We start from the raw sequence: 15568 nt of genomic DNA on the forward strand, positions 1-15568 counted from the left end.
GAAGAAAATGTCAAATGTGTTACTTTTACAGAAAGCTAAGATTAATATTGGGTTGTTTAAAAATGAGCATTATCTGCATTCTACTTTACAAACTCAGTATTTGCTGTATAAACTAAAGAGGTTTAGCATCTTGTGGGTCACTGAATTAATATTTAGCTGTCTAACCATGATTTTGGGGATGGAGTCACATCTGTGTTGCATGGAATCTTCCAGCCTCAACTGTTCCATCATCAGACAATTGGACTATAATCCACAGTTCCTCTGAATTTCTTGGTTTTGCATTTTTAGAGTCATCTCAAGTTTTCTTAGGTTAACAGGGGGCTGGGCTGCTGCTTCATAACAATAGCACTCTGTTTTCAATGAAGGATTTAATTTCACAGGATCAGCAACATTCACGTCATTTAACTTCTACAAAAATCGGGACGTATCTGCTTAGTCATTGCTGAACTGCTGTTCCTTTGAACACAACTGTGTGTGTGCATTTATCACATGGTGACAGAGCCAGAACAAGCTGAATGGACCTTGGATGTAGGAGGACTTCAATGACTGTCGCCCCAGTTCTTACTATAATTAGAGCAGAGCTGAGTTTCCTCTTTTTGTGGGCTGCTTTCGACATACTGGGATCTCTGGGCTGTGGCAACACATTGTGCGACTGGACACACTGGTTCCACACTCACTGCTGCTAAGAGCCCAGGTGACCAACCGCCACCTCTCTGATGACGGACTCACCTGGCTTCCTGTTTGTGCTGTGTTTAAGGTGGAGTGTAGTTTGGTCATTTCAAACCTTTTACTATTCATTCAACAACAAGGAAAGGCAGAATGTTTTGCTTTTCATTGGCGCGTCCTTCAGCTGCTCACACGTCCCATGATTAATGAGGAGCCTCCTCTGATGTCTGCTTTCAGTGTCCAGAGGTTGATGAGTGAGGTCAGATGAACTCCTCCTCAGTAATGTTTCTACATGTTGTTTACGCTTACTAAATGTCACCATTTCATTTTACTAGTTACTTCACTACATGTCAGTTAGATTAAAACAACAGAACTGTTTCTGTTGAACGCCGCCGCCTTCAACTCGGACACGCCAGATGTTTGCTTCCTGTCACTTGACAGCCTCAGCCTTTGTTCCACATCTAGTCGCCATAGTAACAGTGTAACGTCACGTTTTAGTTTCTTTTCCACATTTTTTACCTTCATTAGTTTATTAGAGCACAAGTGTGAAATGTAATGCTTTACTTTACAGTCTGCTAGGACACGAAGATCTGAAGAGCATCGAGTTCAGCTGTGTTTAACACAGCGTCAGTGACTCGTTAAGACAGCAACATATTAGCGAAGCGGGAAGCAGCAGCTGAGCACTGAACGTCCCTCAGCAAAGTGTAACTGTCTCATTGTACGTTGGCTTCCCCTCTGAAGGAAACGAGCCCCTGCTCCTCACCCTACTGTCTTTCATCTTGGAGATCGTCAGGTGGAAGATCTCCACGATGTTGAGGAAGATGGAGAACACGGACATGCCCAACATGAATCCAATGAAGATGGTTTTCTCTGTGGGACGACTTATGTAGCATGTGACTGGTTGTGGGGCACAGGGGTACTGGTCATAAAAAATGTTATCCGGCATGAATATGTAGCCGTAGATGTAGTACTGGCCCAGGATGAAGGCCACTTCCAGCAGGATCCTGAACAGCAGCTGTGTCATGTAGCTGCACAGCAGGGCTCCCTTCAGCTGCACTTTGCCATGTTCATCTGAATACTTAGGAGCTTTGACCATGCCGTCCTTACCAAGCTTCTGCTCCAGGCGTCTCCGCAGCTTGTTCTCCTTACGGATCACTAGCAACACGTGGCCCAGGTAGATGAGGGTTGGCGTGGAGACGATGAGGATCTGTAGCACCCAGAAACGAGTGTGCGACACAGGGAAGAAGTGGTCGTAGCAGGCGTTCTTGCAGCCGATGCTTCTGGTGTTACAGTCCATGTTGGACTGTTCATCTCCCCATATTCTATCGATGCCAGCAGCCAGGATGAAGACCCTGAAGAGGAACAGGACAGACATCCACACCTTCCCCACTATAGTGGAGTGGGACTGCACCTTGTCCAGCAGTTCAGACAGGAAGGACCACTCCCCCATGATGAAGGCCTGCGACAGGGAAACCAAAGGGGATGTGAGCTGTGCAAGCCTGTTGAACCGAAGCTATGGATTCACCGTGGACTCAGAAAACTAATCTGAATGTCATGAGCTGAATTCAACCACCTGCACAATAATCTCTCTCTCTCTCTCTCTCTCTCTCTCTCACACACACACACACACACACACCTACACTGGGTTGTAGCTGACAGGCTAGATTTCATTTCACACCACCAGTCAAAGTGTGGACGCACCTGCTCATTTAAAACCCTTTAGAAGAAACTCCACAAATGAACCTGACAAAGCTCCTGTAGCCGTTTCAGGACACGACCTCATGAGGCTCGTGGAGTCAATGAAGGGAGCAAAGCAAAGATTCTATTTACAATATAAAACGTGTTGAGTTATTTCGCCACATCATTCATGTGTTTGTTGATAGTTTAATGCCTCCAGTCAGAATCCACAATGAAAATTGTCATAAACCCAAAGGTTTGTCCAAGCCTTTGACTGGATTATATGTAATTAGACTCATTAATCGTATTAATATCAGTAGATATTAGTTGTGTCCTACCTCAGCAGCGGTCGTCTGCTCCTTTCAGCCCTTTGCTCTTGCTTCCCTTTTATTCATACTGAAGTTTGCAGAGTCATCAGCCAGACCTGCCCACACTCCCTTGTCCGAAGACGTGACAGTCAGACAGATGTTGAGACATGACAACTGACACAACACCAGCTGCTCAAAAACACATGAATTGCTCCCACCTAAGCTGGTCACCTCCCACTGGCCAACGCGTGGAAGCAGGTGTAGCGGTCGGGGCGATTGTTTGTTGACTGAACCACAGTTTCTTCCGTCTGAACTGTACTGAATTTCTGCTGACATTAAAGAACCAGTGGCTCATTTTAGAGCGATACTTTATTAATGTTTGGACACTGGGTGAACACTGGGTGGACAGTGGGGGGACAGTAGGTGGACTTTGGTTGGACACTGATTAAAGACTGGGTGAACAGTGGTTGGACACGGGGTGGACACTGAGGGGATAGTGGTTAGACACTGGGTGGAGAGTGGTTGGGCACTGGATGGGCAGTGGTTGGACATGGGGGGGAACAGTGGTTGGACACTGGGTGGACACTGGGCGGACAGCCTAACACAGGGCCACGCCACTCACTTGCCCTCCACCAGACTCAAACGCAGGCAGGTGTCCACAGTTACAAAACAAATGCACACATCCACAAAAGGCCCAGATCTAGAGCACATAGAATGAGAGCAACGGCGAGAAAGAAGAGGAACCAGTGGGGGTCTTGTTGACGACTTTGACCTCTGAAGACCTTCAAATTCACATGACCCAATAAACTACTCCCGTCTTTTATTCCTTGAGCAACACCGTTTCATGGACCTTGGAGACACATCAGCGTTCCTCAGCTGGACCTGTCACAGACAGGGTATGCTGTTGCTGCTGACCTGTCCATGTGGGAGGGATTGATCGGGATCATCACGGCCCATTTTACAGGAACCGAGAGTGATGAAACCCAGTTTTTCACAGACTCATCAAAACCGACATGGGCGGTGTTGGGCGTGAGTCAGTCAGCGGAGCGGGCCAGAGGTCTCAGCGGCATTTAAGCCGCGTCCCAGACGCTGGATCAGCTTCGTCCTCGTCCTCTCTGATGGGCTCGCGAAGCATTTCTGGGATCTGAAGCCTGACAGGTACACGTTCTCTTTGCTTTGAATCAAATTAGCCACAATCAGCCACGCTGAGCTTTGTCGTAGCCTTGTGTTGTTTCAGTGGAATTACCATAGAATGACTATACAGGTGGAAATGACAGAAAGCGCTTCGTCATGTTTCTCTCCCTCTTTCATCCGAGAGCAGCAGATTTTCATCTGAATTCTGAACTAGAAGCTAAATGGTGAAGGATTTCTTTAAGTAGATTGTTTCCTGTGATCCTCACTGCAGGAAGGAGAAGTTACCAACACACAGGCTTGAGTTAAAAGTCACACTTCAGCTCTGTAAATCTAACTGTACACGTTTAGGATCGAATGATTCTTCGCCGTGGTTTTCATGAAAACTGCTTTGACCTGGTTTCCATTGTCCCCCCCTCTGATCTCGCCCCTCTCGTAGACCTCCAGCGATGGGTGACTGGTCGTACTTGGCTTTGCTGCTGGACAGGGTCCAGTCCCACTCCACTGTGGTGGGGAAGATCTGGATGAGCGTCCTGTTTCTATTCAGGATCTTTGTCCTGGGCGCCGCCGCAGACAAGGTGTGGGGAGACGAAGTGTCCGACTTCTACTGTGACTCCCAGGAGCCAGGATGCAAGAACGCCTGCTACAACTACTTTTTCCCCATATCCTACGTCCATTACTGGGTCCTGCAGATCACCTTCGTGACCACTCCCACCCTGGTGTACCTGGGCCACGCCATCCACATCATCCATAAAGAGAAGCGGATGCTGCAGCACACGCAGGACATGAAGCCCAGGTACACGGACGACAGAGGAAAGGTGAGGATTAAAGGCATCCTGTTTGGCACCTACTTAACCCAGCTGGTCTTCAAGATCCTGCTGGAGGTGGCCTTCACTGTGGGCCAGTTCTACCTTTTACCTTTGATCAATGAACATTTCTACCACTGTAAGATGTCCCCACCTTGTGCCCGTTACTCTGGCGCCACGTGTTACACGTCGCGCCCCACAGAGAAGCTGATCTTCATCATCTTCATGCTCGCGGTTTCAGGCATCTCAGTGCTGCTCAACATCATTGAGATCATCTACCTGGTGTGTAACAACAGGAGACAGGCCAGGAAGCGGGACGCAGCCCGAGCGCTCGCGTCCGTTCCTCAGTACCCGTCCAGCCCAGAATGGAGGGGCATGAGCAGCCAGTACAGAGGCTTCCCGCTGTCCCCGCTGCCGTGTGCGGGTCTGACCGACCACAGAGGGGACCAACATGATGAGTCCATAGATAAAGAGAAGGACACCTGATCACAGAACACACATTACCTTTAGGCCTTGGCTTATTCTGTTCTAAACGTTTCTAAAGCCAGATTGTGTGAAATATGAGGTTTCACTGTTTTAAGTAGTTGTTGTTGAGGTTGAAATAAATGAATGAATAAAATCACACTATCCTGATTGGTCCAGGGCCCAGTGTGTCATCTAGTTTATGTTCTGGCATCAGACAGTGGAGGCTCTGAGCAGCTCCTTCAGTGGAGACTGATCCACAGTCTAGGAAGGAGAGGTAGCAGATCCTTTATTCCCACAACTCAACAGTCTGACATATTCAACTGCTGCAGTTTAAACTATGTGTGAGATCTGTTATGTGTTCTTTTATTCTTGCACAAAATCGCACATTTTCTATTGTTTATGCATTTTACTGTTTTTGTTACTGCTTTGACATAAATTTAAAATCAATAAAGTTTATCTTATCTTATCTTATCTTATCTTATCTTATCTTATCTTATCTTATCTTATCTTATCTTATCTTTTCTTATCTTATCTTATCCTATATTATCTTATCTTATTTTATTTTACCCAAGCCTTCGTGTAAAATAATAGTAGTGGACACTGTAAAGCAGGAACATCTACACTGGACTGTTACCGTGTTAAGCAGCTGATCAACCCATCAACCCGTGACATATGATGACGTCATGTCACGCACCCGTACCTCCTCACCTCATCCACTAGGTGGTGCTGCGCACCGGTGAAGTGAGCACGACCGGTTGAACAGACTTCGTGTGACGGGACTCACGAAGTTCAGCGCTCCACTATAATCAGAGGCACCGGTTAAACGTACGACGCACGTGCTTCAAATATTCCGAATGTTGGAACAGCTTAGTTTGATGGTGACAGTGAAAAAAAACATGTGAACAGATGACCTAAAGTAATTGACGAAGCGTGATTAGAAAGAGAAAATAACTCTGCCCCTCAGTGTACTTAACTGTGTGTTTTAGTACTACACATGCATGTACTACATATACTACACACCTGTAGTAGTTCAGTTGACATAACTCAACTTTCAGACAATTTCACCTGTATAAATGACGTCATACTGTACTGTAGTACATGCAGTAGTAGATCCGGCAGGACTACTGTACTGTACTACATACACTGTAGTACAGCAGGCAGTAAATCAGTAACACGCGCCGTCACCAGCTCCGCGTCCTGAGCTCCGTGTTGACTGGATGCTGCTGCAGCTGATGACCAGTGTCTGTGTGCGGACGCGTCGACGCTTCACACGCGAGCATCACAGTAGTAGAAATAAGCGCATAACTGCAGGAGTGGGGTTCGTGGGCTCGTCCACACCTTGGCGGAGGCAGCGTCCTCTCCTCCCCGCAGACCGGGGTTCTGCGCCCTGACGTAGGCATCAGGTGACTCCCAACTTCTTTGACGGGACACTTATAAGGGAAGTTTGACAGTTCGGCTCCCAGTTTCCCCTCTGGTCCCAAACTCGGATTGCCACTTCAGCGGAGAGCGAGTCGTCCCAGCGTCGGAGAAAGAGCCTCTGGGCCGCCTCTTCTTTCTCTCGGTAACTTCCCAGGTACGATCACTCTCTCTCTGCTTCTAACTTTTTTTTTTACTTTTACTGAACGCTCTCCTCCGTCGCCCGTTGAGATGAGTCCGCTCCGGGCGCGCGGCGCGCTCCGCCAAGGAAACTTTATTCAAAAGTTTATGTGAATTATTATACGGCATTTCTTTGTTTCCGTTTCCTTTGAGTAAATATCAGAATGAGAAAGAAAACACCAGGGAGCTCATTTACCGAGCAGATGTGCGTGATGAGCAGCCTTTTTCTGTGTGCGCGTCCTGGACGCTGTGGAGCGGACGGACGCATCCGGAGCGACAGACGCAGAGCTCGCAGTAGGACGTGAGCGGCTCATTGTGCTGGAGGCCATTGTTCTGCTCTGTCCGTCGCTTCCACCGTGTCCACATACGCAGCCAAGTAGAAAGTGGCGGGTTCTTATTATTTCAGGTCGCCTCCGACGTGAGGCTCCTTGTGTGAGCTGAGGTTTTCTTGACCGCACGTGACCCACAGCTCCGTTAGATTCTTATTCTCGATTCTTGGCGTATAAAACCAGACGGAGGAGCCTGTGGTGACCAATTAAAGTTCAAAGACTTCTCCTTTGAGCTCTGTGCTCTTTTTCTAACGTTCCATTGTGCCTATTGTTCTCCTCTGAGCCCCGGTTGATCTGGACTCAGACGGGCCTCGTTTTAACCGTATGCGCCGCCGCCTTTTCCTCACATATGCTGAGTTTAGTCAAATGCTGAGAAGGGGCCCCGTCACTAGTGTGTGCGGTGGAAGCATCGGTAGCGGGAGCAGCTCCCCTGTTTAACGGCCGACGGAGAGGATCGTGTGACCGCCCACAGGCTTGACGGTGTTGTTCTGTCTCCCTGTCTCCCAGCTGCCTGAGGATGGGTGACTGGAGCGCTCTGGGCCGCCTGCTGGACAAGGTCCAGGCCTACTCCACTGCCGGGGGGAAGGTCTGGCTGTCGGTCCTCTTCATCTTCAGGATCCTGGTCCTGGGCACGGCGGTGGAATCGGCCTGGGGGGACGAGCAGTCGGCCTTCAAGTGCAACACGCAGCAGCCCGGTTGCGAGAACGTGTGCTACGACAAGTCCTTCCCCATCTCCCACGTGCGCTTCTGGGTGCTGCAGATCATCTTCGTGTCGACGCCCACGCTGCTCTATCTGGCCCACGTGTTCTACCTGAACCGGAAGGAGCAGAAGCTCAACCGGAAGGAGGAGGAGCTGAAGGCGGTGCAGAACGACGGCGGGGACGTCGACATCCCCCTGAAGAAGATCGAGATGAAGAAGCTGAAGTACGGCATCGAGGAGCACGGGAAGGTGAAGATGAAGGGCGCCCTGCTCAGAACCTACATCGTCAGCATCTTCTTCAAGTCTCTGTTCGAGGTGGGCTTCCTGGTGATCCAGTGGTACATGTACGGCTTCAGCCTGAGCGCCGTGTACACCTGCGAGCGGGTCCCGTGCCCACACCGGGTGGACTGCTTCCTGTCGCGTCCCACGGAGAAGACCGTCTTCATCATCTTCATGCTGGTGGTGTCGCTGGTGTCGCTGCTGCTCAACATCATCGAGCTCTTCTACGTGTTCTTCAAGAGGATCAAGGACCGCGTGAAGGGGAAGCAGCAGCCGGTGCTGTACCCCAGCGGGGGCACGCTGAGCCCCACCCCCAAGGAGCTGTCCACCACCAAGTACGCCTACTACAACGGCTGCTCCTCCCCCACCGCCCCGCTCTCCCCCATGTCGCCGCCGGGCTACAAGCTGGCCACCGGCGAGCGCGGGACCGGCTCGTGCCGCAATTACAACAAGCAGGCCAACGAGCAGAACTGGGCCAACTACTCCACGGAGCAGAGCCGGCTGGGCCAGAACGGCGCAGGGAGCACCATTTCCAACTCCCACGCCCAGGCCTTCGACTTCCCCGACGACACCCACGAGCACAAGAAGCTGCCCTCGGCAGCGGGACACGAGATGCAGCCGCTGGCGCTGATGGACGCCAGGCCGTGCAGCCGGGCCAGCAGCCGCATGAGCAGCCGGGCCCGGCCGGACGACCTGGACGTGTGAGGCCCGGGTCCCGCTCTGCCACCGCCACCTGGCAGCAGCCGGAGCATCGCGCGGGACTAACGTCAGTCAGCGGGACTCTTAGTTAGTCGGAGAGACATTAAAACGCTATGTAACACTGTCAAAAGGTACAAACCGCCATTTGTTTTAGGAGCTGATGCAGGTTGAGGAGCACGGAACCAGCCTCACGCCACCCGCAGCAGGCGCGCTCAGACGCGTCCGCGCGACCGCTTCCTGTCCGCTAGGAGCTAGAGAGGTGTTCTCGTGAGGAACCCGGAGGGTTCCAGCCTAGAAGCGGGCAAAGTAAGAAAGAGGAGCGTGAGCAAGACGACTAATGAGGGAAAAGTCTGCTCCACGGCTCAAAACTGTAAACTAGAGTAGAACACAACACACACACAGACACACACACACACACAGACACACACTCATGCACGCACGCACACACACTACTAATACCAGTAATAACATAGTAATACCAGCGGCCTCGCTCCTTTGCTTGTGTAATAAAGCTGCGTTTTCGTGCCAGCCAACATTCCCGACACATTTCTTCCGCTTCGCGCCTGAACTCATTCATCCCTCGTCAACTCAAATTGAACCTGTGGAGCCAGGACTCCACGTCCAGCGCTGCCCCGTAGACCTGACCAAGGTTCTGGAGGTGCCTGTGGTGAATATTTATTATCTGTATGGTCACACCTCTGCAGTACCACTAAGAGAAAAGCTGACTACTGTGCAGATCCACCCCCCCCCCTCCCCCCTCCCTCCCTCCCCACCACCATCAGCCCCACACGCTGTATATTTATTGAGTGAGAACAATTCATACTTTGGTAGCGTTGTCATTCAGCGAGGACTGTTTCCTGATAAACTTTGAATTTATGTGTTGTGCTGTTCATGTTGTGTCTCATTGGGAGTGTGTGTGTAGGAAGGTGTGTGTTTTCATCTTTGTGGCTGCCATTGAAGGACATGGTGAGCGACTGAGTGACTTGTTTGTTTTCCAGAGTCAGTGTAAGCGTTGCTGCTTGACCAATAGATGTTTAGTACTGTAAATCAAGCTAACTGTGAGTTTTTACAAGACTGCTTCTAGAGCTGGACTAATATTTAGTCGTCTGCCAGTGTAGCTCCTTTCTTACTGCATCACTCTTGCCTTCTGCCGTCACGTCACTCGTGCATCTCTTGGTCGGTACTTGCAGCGCGTCATGGATCTGTGAGCTACAATGCTTGACATGGAATGTGGTGCACACAGACAGTGATGTTACTAATTTATTGATAACACAGGCATCACTACAGTGCAGAGTACCAGACATTGGACCACTGGTTTCACTGACTGGTTGGCTGCTTAGTCATCCAGCTGAGATCCACTGTTGTACAGTGTAAGTGCATGATAGCGAACAACAAGTCATTGTATCTGTGAAAGGCTGTTTTAACCAATAAAGATGTTTTTCTTTCTTACTCTCTGATTGTCATCCCTTGAACGTTTCACTATTTGAATGTGTCATCTGAGGCTTAGTGGCTCCAGTACATGAGCCTGGGCCCGTGTTTGTGTGGTGACATGGTTTAGACACTTCATCTGTCTTGACATTGTTCTTTGTTGTTCATTGTTGGGTCTGTAACTCTGTGCCATCTGTGCCTCTGTGTGGACATGAACCATAAACCCACATTCAGTCAGCACTTCTGTTATATTAAAGCTAGAGAAATCCAACTTGTGTTCCACATTCATGTCTCCCCCCTTCAATCCCATAATACCATCATTTCTTAGTGTGTTATTTTCCCATTTGCTGTAATAACAATAATAATATGTTTGACACAGGACCTGCAGCACCATGCTGCTGCCTTCTTGTTATAATGAATCCACTTTGCTGCAGTTCTGGAGGCGATGCGTTGGAACATTTACAGAGGATTGCATCATCTGCTTAAAGCAGTCGAAGGCTCAGCCAGCACTGGCACGACCCCTCCAACAATACGCAAAGCGAGCCATGGTGCAGATAAAGAGAGCGATAGAGCTCTGCAGGTTTTCAGTCCTCCAGAGCTGCGCTTTGATAAAAGCTTCTGAGAGGCTGTTAAATTTCATAACAAGAAAACTCACGGCTCCGTCCCACTCATCCAACTTTGCTCAGTAATCTTTCCACAGACCTAAATCGAACCACATGAGCGCAGGGAGTCGAGCTGCAGCTCGAGGGCCTCATGTGGCTGAGAGTTGGGAGGAGGTCGATTCATTAATGGTCAACTTCCTTTATTAACCAGGTACACATGATCTCCACCTGAAACATCGTCGTCCTGGTTCATCTCTATCCACATACTCTGACAATCAAAGTTTCTTCCTTTGTGGGAAATGCTGCATCAACTTTATCAAGAGCTGACCTTCCTGCCTCTTCTTCACACTGCCTCCTTTCATGCGTATCAGCTGATCTGTCTCCATGGCGATAGCACAGCTTCCACCTGCTCCTCAAGGCCATGTGATATGGCTAAAGACCAGGAAGCCTCCACTCGTACGGGTAGAAAAGGTATAAGCAGGATCTTTAAGGCAAACATTCTACAGTTGAGGTTTAAGGAGCCACTGTGACACACTGATAGTGTGTCTGGCTCCATATCACAGCTCCATATCACAGCTCATTCTTGTTATCAGCTAAATGCAGTCACAGTAAATCTAAGCAGACAAAACGCACCTTTCTCATCATTTGAGAATCATTATTCATTCTCACATGTCATAAAGTAACTGCAAGAAAAGACTCCAACTGAGCATTTTAAGAGAATTAGACTAACACTGGACACAAGTTGTTCTGGAGGTTTGAGGTAAGACAACTATCCGATTGCTCAGCATTTTTTCAGCTCCACCAAACTGAAGCAACTTATCCTTGTTACGGTACAAAGTTAAGGGTCGGTAACAGTCCGATGAGCAGCACAAGCCAACAGGGAAAGAACCAGGAGCTGAGTCCAGTGCGAAGCTGTAACCGGCAAATAACAGGAAGGGACGAGGCCAGCGGAGGTCAGACTGGTCCTGGTCCAGGAACAGCGCAGGTCGTCAGGTTTTTAGTAACTAAAAGGCTGGAGCAGCGGACTGGGGTGTGGGCCCCTCTCTTGGCATGGGGGCTTCTCCTGGTGAACTCCCTACGGACCACGAGTCCTCAGGCTCCTGAGATTAGGTTTTTCCTTTGTTTGACCTCTCATGCACACACACACACAGATCCAACCTGTCCACCAACTCCCAGGCTGACATGACTATTCAGAAATGACTAAATAAAAATAAAACAAAGACGAACCAATAACCACGGGAGGTATATATATTACTTATATACTCCTCTTGAAAAAGCAAAACAAACCATATAACATTCAGACTAATACATGCTGCTTGTTGAACTGTAGGACAGGACAGTTGTGAACGGTCTCTGCCAACGCTGGTCGCACAGAACGGCTGCCTCTTCTCATGTAAAGTGAACCAACTCTGAGCCAGAACAATCTTTATATTTATTAGATCTAAGCTGAGCAAAGCAAACGAAGAAAGTTCAGTGTTCTGTGTAATGCTGTACATTCACAACACCTGTCGGCTGCTGGCATCACAAAGCACCATTATTTCATGAAGTCTTCTTCTGTGTTTGAGCTCTAGACTTTTAATGAGCAGATGTGGGTCTTTACATGTGACACGCTGATGGTTGACGACGTAGTGCTTCAGGTAGGAGGCAGCTTGGCCTGTTGATACATGGACTCATCTCCTGCCCCTCTGTGATCCTGGTGACCCCTGTGACCTCAATGCTAGACATTTTGACAGCTTCAGTTTAAAAACTAAGCATTTCTAAATATGACCAACTGAATGAATGGGTGAAATTAAATGCTACACAAGACGTTGTGATACATTTCCTGCATTTATTTGCTCACACAGCTGTGCTGATGTGCAGGTGTCTGATCATGATGTTCAGGACGGCATAGAGCTTTGTGAGGGAGGGAGCGAACACACACTCCCCACACTGACACCAGCACATCTCCATAACTACGGCTGCTAGGTGGGCTCCCAGGAAGGGAGAGAGGCCTTGGTGGAGTTAATAATCAGGCTGAGCTGCCGGACAGGACATGGTAAACCAAGAAAAAGGCTGCAAGGTGGGTGAGGGGGTAGAGAAGAGAAAGGAACGGGAGACAAATGCAACGAGAAACATGTGAGAAAGCGGACACGCTCACATTCACAACGTGAAACCTCACACAGCTGGAACACCAAGATAAGGGATGAATCCTCCACATCCTGGTGGGACTCATCCTTGTCTTGTTTGCATAAAAGCAAAACCAGTTAAACCCATCTAGTTACCGTGGAGATTTATTCTGTGTTATGATTAAACCTGTCCTCATTTCATTTTGTCTGTTTGTTAGTTATTTAATCACAGTTATCACCAGGCTTGGTTTCAGAGCTATCGTGGCTAATGAATATCACTATGTGCCTCTATGGGTTGTTGACTTCAAACTGGTTCTATTAATTTTATGATTTTATGAATGATTGATCATTGTAATTATGACATGAAGCCCATTAAATAAAAAAAAATAAACGATGTTTCGAATGTGAAAACCTCCTTGAACGCCATCAGACTTCTCCATTCTTCCTCAGCAGGCTTCCATCTGCACAGGTTCCGGGTTCAGTCGGTCCATGATGTGGTCCAACCCACTATTACTGGTGCTACGGCCCTAATGAAACACATGCTCAGTGCACAGTGCGGCATAGTGTGTATAAACATGAATGTGTGTCAGTGAACTGGACTGGAAAACGGCTTAAAGTGCATTAAGAGGCTAAAGGAAACGATTATGACATTTAAGTCCAAACACAAGACCTTTGAGAACAGAGGACAATATGCGGAAGGTTGTATGAGGCAGGGCTGTGGCTCTGGTTCAGACACAGACTAACCCTTCATCACCTGTACGTGGTATCGTCTTCGTTGCTATGCTGATTTAAATGGAAGATGAGAAGTCCAGATGGTGATTCTACATGTCCAATCAGGAGGAGTCCTCTGGGCAGAACCAACCCTGGAGGGGTTTTTAGCTCCTCCTGACTCCTCCTGGCTCCTCCTAGTTCCTTCTCGTGCCTCCGGATGTCTTCTAGCACCTCCTGGCTCCTTTGAGCATCTCTTGGATCTTCCTGGCTCCTTCTAGCTACTCCTGGCTCCTCCTGGTTCCTTCTAGTGCCTCCTAAAGTCTTCTAGCTCCTCCTGGTTCCTTCTAGTGCCTCCTGATGTCTTCTAGCTACTCCTGGCTCCTTCTAGCTACTCCTGGCTCCTTCTAGCGTTTCCTGGCTTCTTCTAGCTCTTCCTCGATTCTTCCAGCTCCTCCTGGATTCTTCTAGCTCCTCGTGTCTCTTTTTAGCTTTTCCCGGCTCCTCTGGTCTCTTCTAGCTCCCCCTGGCTCTTTCTACTGTAGCTCCTCCTGGCTTCTTCTAGCACTTCCTGGTTCCCTCTAAGTCCATCCGGCTTCTTCTAGCTCCACCTGACTCCTCCTGGTTCCTTCGGGTGCCTCCTGATGTCTTCTAGCACCTCTTGGCTTCTTTGAGCATCTCCTGGATCTTCCTGGCTCCTTCTAGCTCCTCCTGGCTCTTTCTAGTGCCTCCTGGCTCCTTTTAGCATCCCTTGGATGGATTCTATGCTTGACTTGACACATACTTAAAGTAGGAGCCAACACACTGGCTGCCTTTACGGAGAACAAAAACAAACACCGTCCGAGCCCAAAAGCACATTTTTAGTGTGTTTTGACGGTTCATTTTTGTCAGACTCTGTAAAACATGATTATGTAATTCATGAGCTCCTTGTGGGCCCATGGTTTCCGCAGCTGTATATTTATGTTTAGCACACCGTCTCGTTGTGTCACAGCTCATGGTTAAGGCTGGATAAATTTTCAGGCTATGTGGTTGAAGTTAACAGTAAATCTGAGACCAAGGAGTCTGTCTGGTGGTGATTGACGTCTGCTCCAGTTTTTCTGACGTCCTTCGTTTGTTGCTCACGGCTCCTGAAAAAGGTACAAAGTTAATTAAACTGCATTCATACAGACTCTGCCAATGTGTTTGCAGCTTATAGGATGTGAAGGTATTTGGCTTCAGCACAGTAGCTCCGACTGACACTGATTTTCCTAAAAGTAGAACATGTGACCTCAATGACCCTGAAACACAGATCAAATTGTGCTGGCACTGGAATAATCACAGGACCTTGTAGGTGGAGAACTGCACATTTCTGCTACTTGAGGAGAAGTTAGAACAGGAAGCTCATATTGACACTTTGTTCTAACGTCCATCCACAGACATGAGTACTGTACTGATTAGAGGTAAGACTAACACAGAAGGAGCGTTTACAGAACGGCTCCTTAATGTAACATCAGCGTGTCTTTGTCTAAATCCGTCTGAAACCTCAGAGTGAACTTTGTTCTTTACTGTCTGTCATTACCAGAACTGACACTGTCTCGTCAGCTGCTATTGAATAACAGCGTTAGTGACTTGGCGTCCAAGTCTCAGCTGACAGTTGTGATTTTGGTTTTATTTATGAAAACAAACTAGAAACCTGGAAAGAGAGAGAACGAGGCAAACAGGTGAAATGTAGACGTGAGCGATATTTATGTGACTGCTGCTCTTTCATTAAAGGACATTTCTCGCCTCCTGCTGTGCTTAGCGGGGTTTAACATGTGTCAGAGCTGTGGCGGAGGACAGCGGAGGCTTCTGCGTTCTGCCTCCACAGTTACCGTCTCCAGACATTCAGGGTCCTAGTGTCTGTCAGGGTTGCTTGCTCCATCACGGGTGGAGAGATGCTGCTGAGGCTTTGTTTATGCAGGTCTGACAGCATGGGGTCATTTAGAATGACAGTCCATGCTCAAACACACTGTCTGTGGTTTGAGTCAGCAGTACACACTGACTCCTACACAAACGCTGAGTCATGCTTCACATAATCACCTGTAGTCCTC

At 48.6% G+C, this 15568-nt stretch overlaps 3 protein-coding genes across 4 annotated transcripts; 2 read left to right on the plus strand and 1 right to left on the minus strand.

Moving 5' to 3' along the window:
- Positions 1 to 86: 86 nt before the first annotated feature.
- LOC114849257 (gap junction Cx32.2 protein-like) lies at positions 87 to 3163 on the minus strand. Of its 2 annotated transcripts, none has more exons than XM_029140474.3 (2): positions 2682 to 3163; positions 87 to 2125 (listed from the first exon to the last, which is right to left on the minus strand). In XM_029140474.3, exon 2 carries the CDS (start codon positions 2114 to 2116, stop codon positions 1361 to 1363), a length of 756 nt encoding a protein of 251 aa, XP_028996307.1. In that variant the 5' UTR covers positions 2117 to 2125; positions 2682 to 3163; the 3' UTR covers positions 87 to 1360. The 2 variants fall into 2 exon arrangements, with proteins under 2 accessions (XP_028996307.1, XP_028996308.1); XM_029140475.3 differs by lacking the exon at positions 2682 to 3163 and adding an exon at positions 2368 to 2648.
- A 204-nt stretch (positions 3164 to 3367) lies between these two features.
- LOC114849256 (gap junction Cx32.2 protein-like) lies at positions 3368 to 5519 on the plus strand. The gene is made up of 2 exons (XM_029140472.3): positions 3368 to 3809; positions 4222 to 5519. Exon 2 carries the CDS (start codon positions 4232 to 4234, stop codon positions 5072 to 5074), a length of 843 nt encoding a protein of 280 aa, XP_028996305.1. The 5' UTR covers positions 3368 to 3809; positions 4222 to 4231; the 3' UTR covers positions 5075 to 5519.
- Positions 5520 to 6466: 947 nt separating this feature from the next.
- On the plus strand, positions 6467 to 10105 carry gja1b (gap junction protein alpha 1b). Its single transcript, XM_029141462.2, has 2 exons — positions 6467 to 6626; positions 7486 to 10105. Exon 2 carries the CDS (start codon positions 7496 to 7498, stop codon positions 8660 to 8662), a length of 1167 nt encoding a protein of 388 aa, XP_028997295.1. The 5' UTR covers positions 6467 to 6626; positions 7486 to 7495; the 3' UTR covers positions 8663 to 10105.
- Positions 10106 to 15568: the final 5463 nt, after the last annotated feature.

The sequence above is a fragment of the Betta splendens genome, chromosome 24, assembly GCF_900634795.4.
Source record: "Betta splendens chromosome 24, fBetSpl5.4, whole genome shotgun sequence".
NCBI classification, from domain to species: domain Eukaryota; kingdom Metazoa; phylum Chordata; class Actinopteri; order Anabantiformes; family Osphronemidae; genus Betta; species Betta splendens.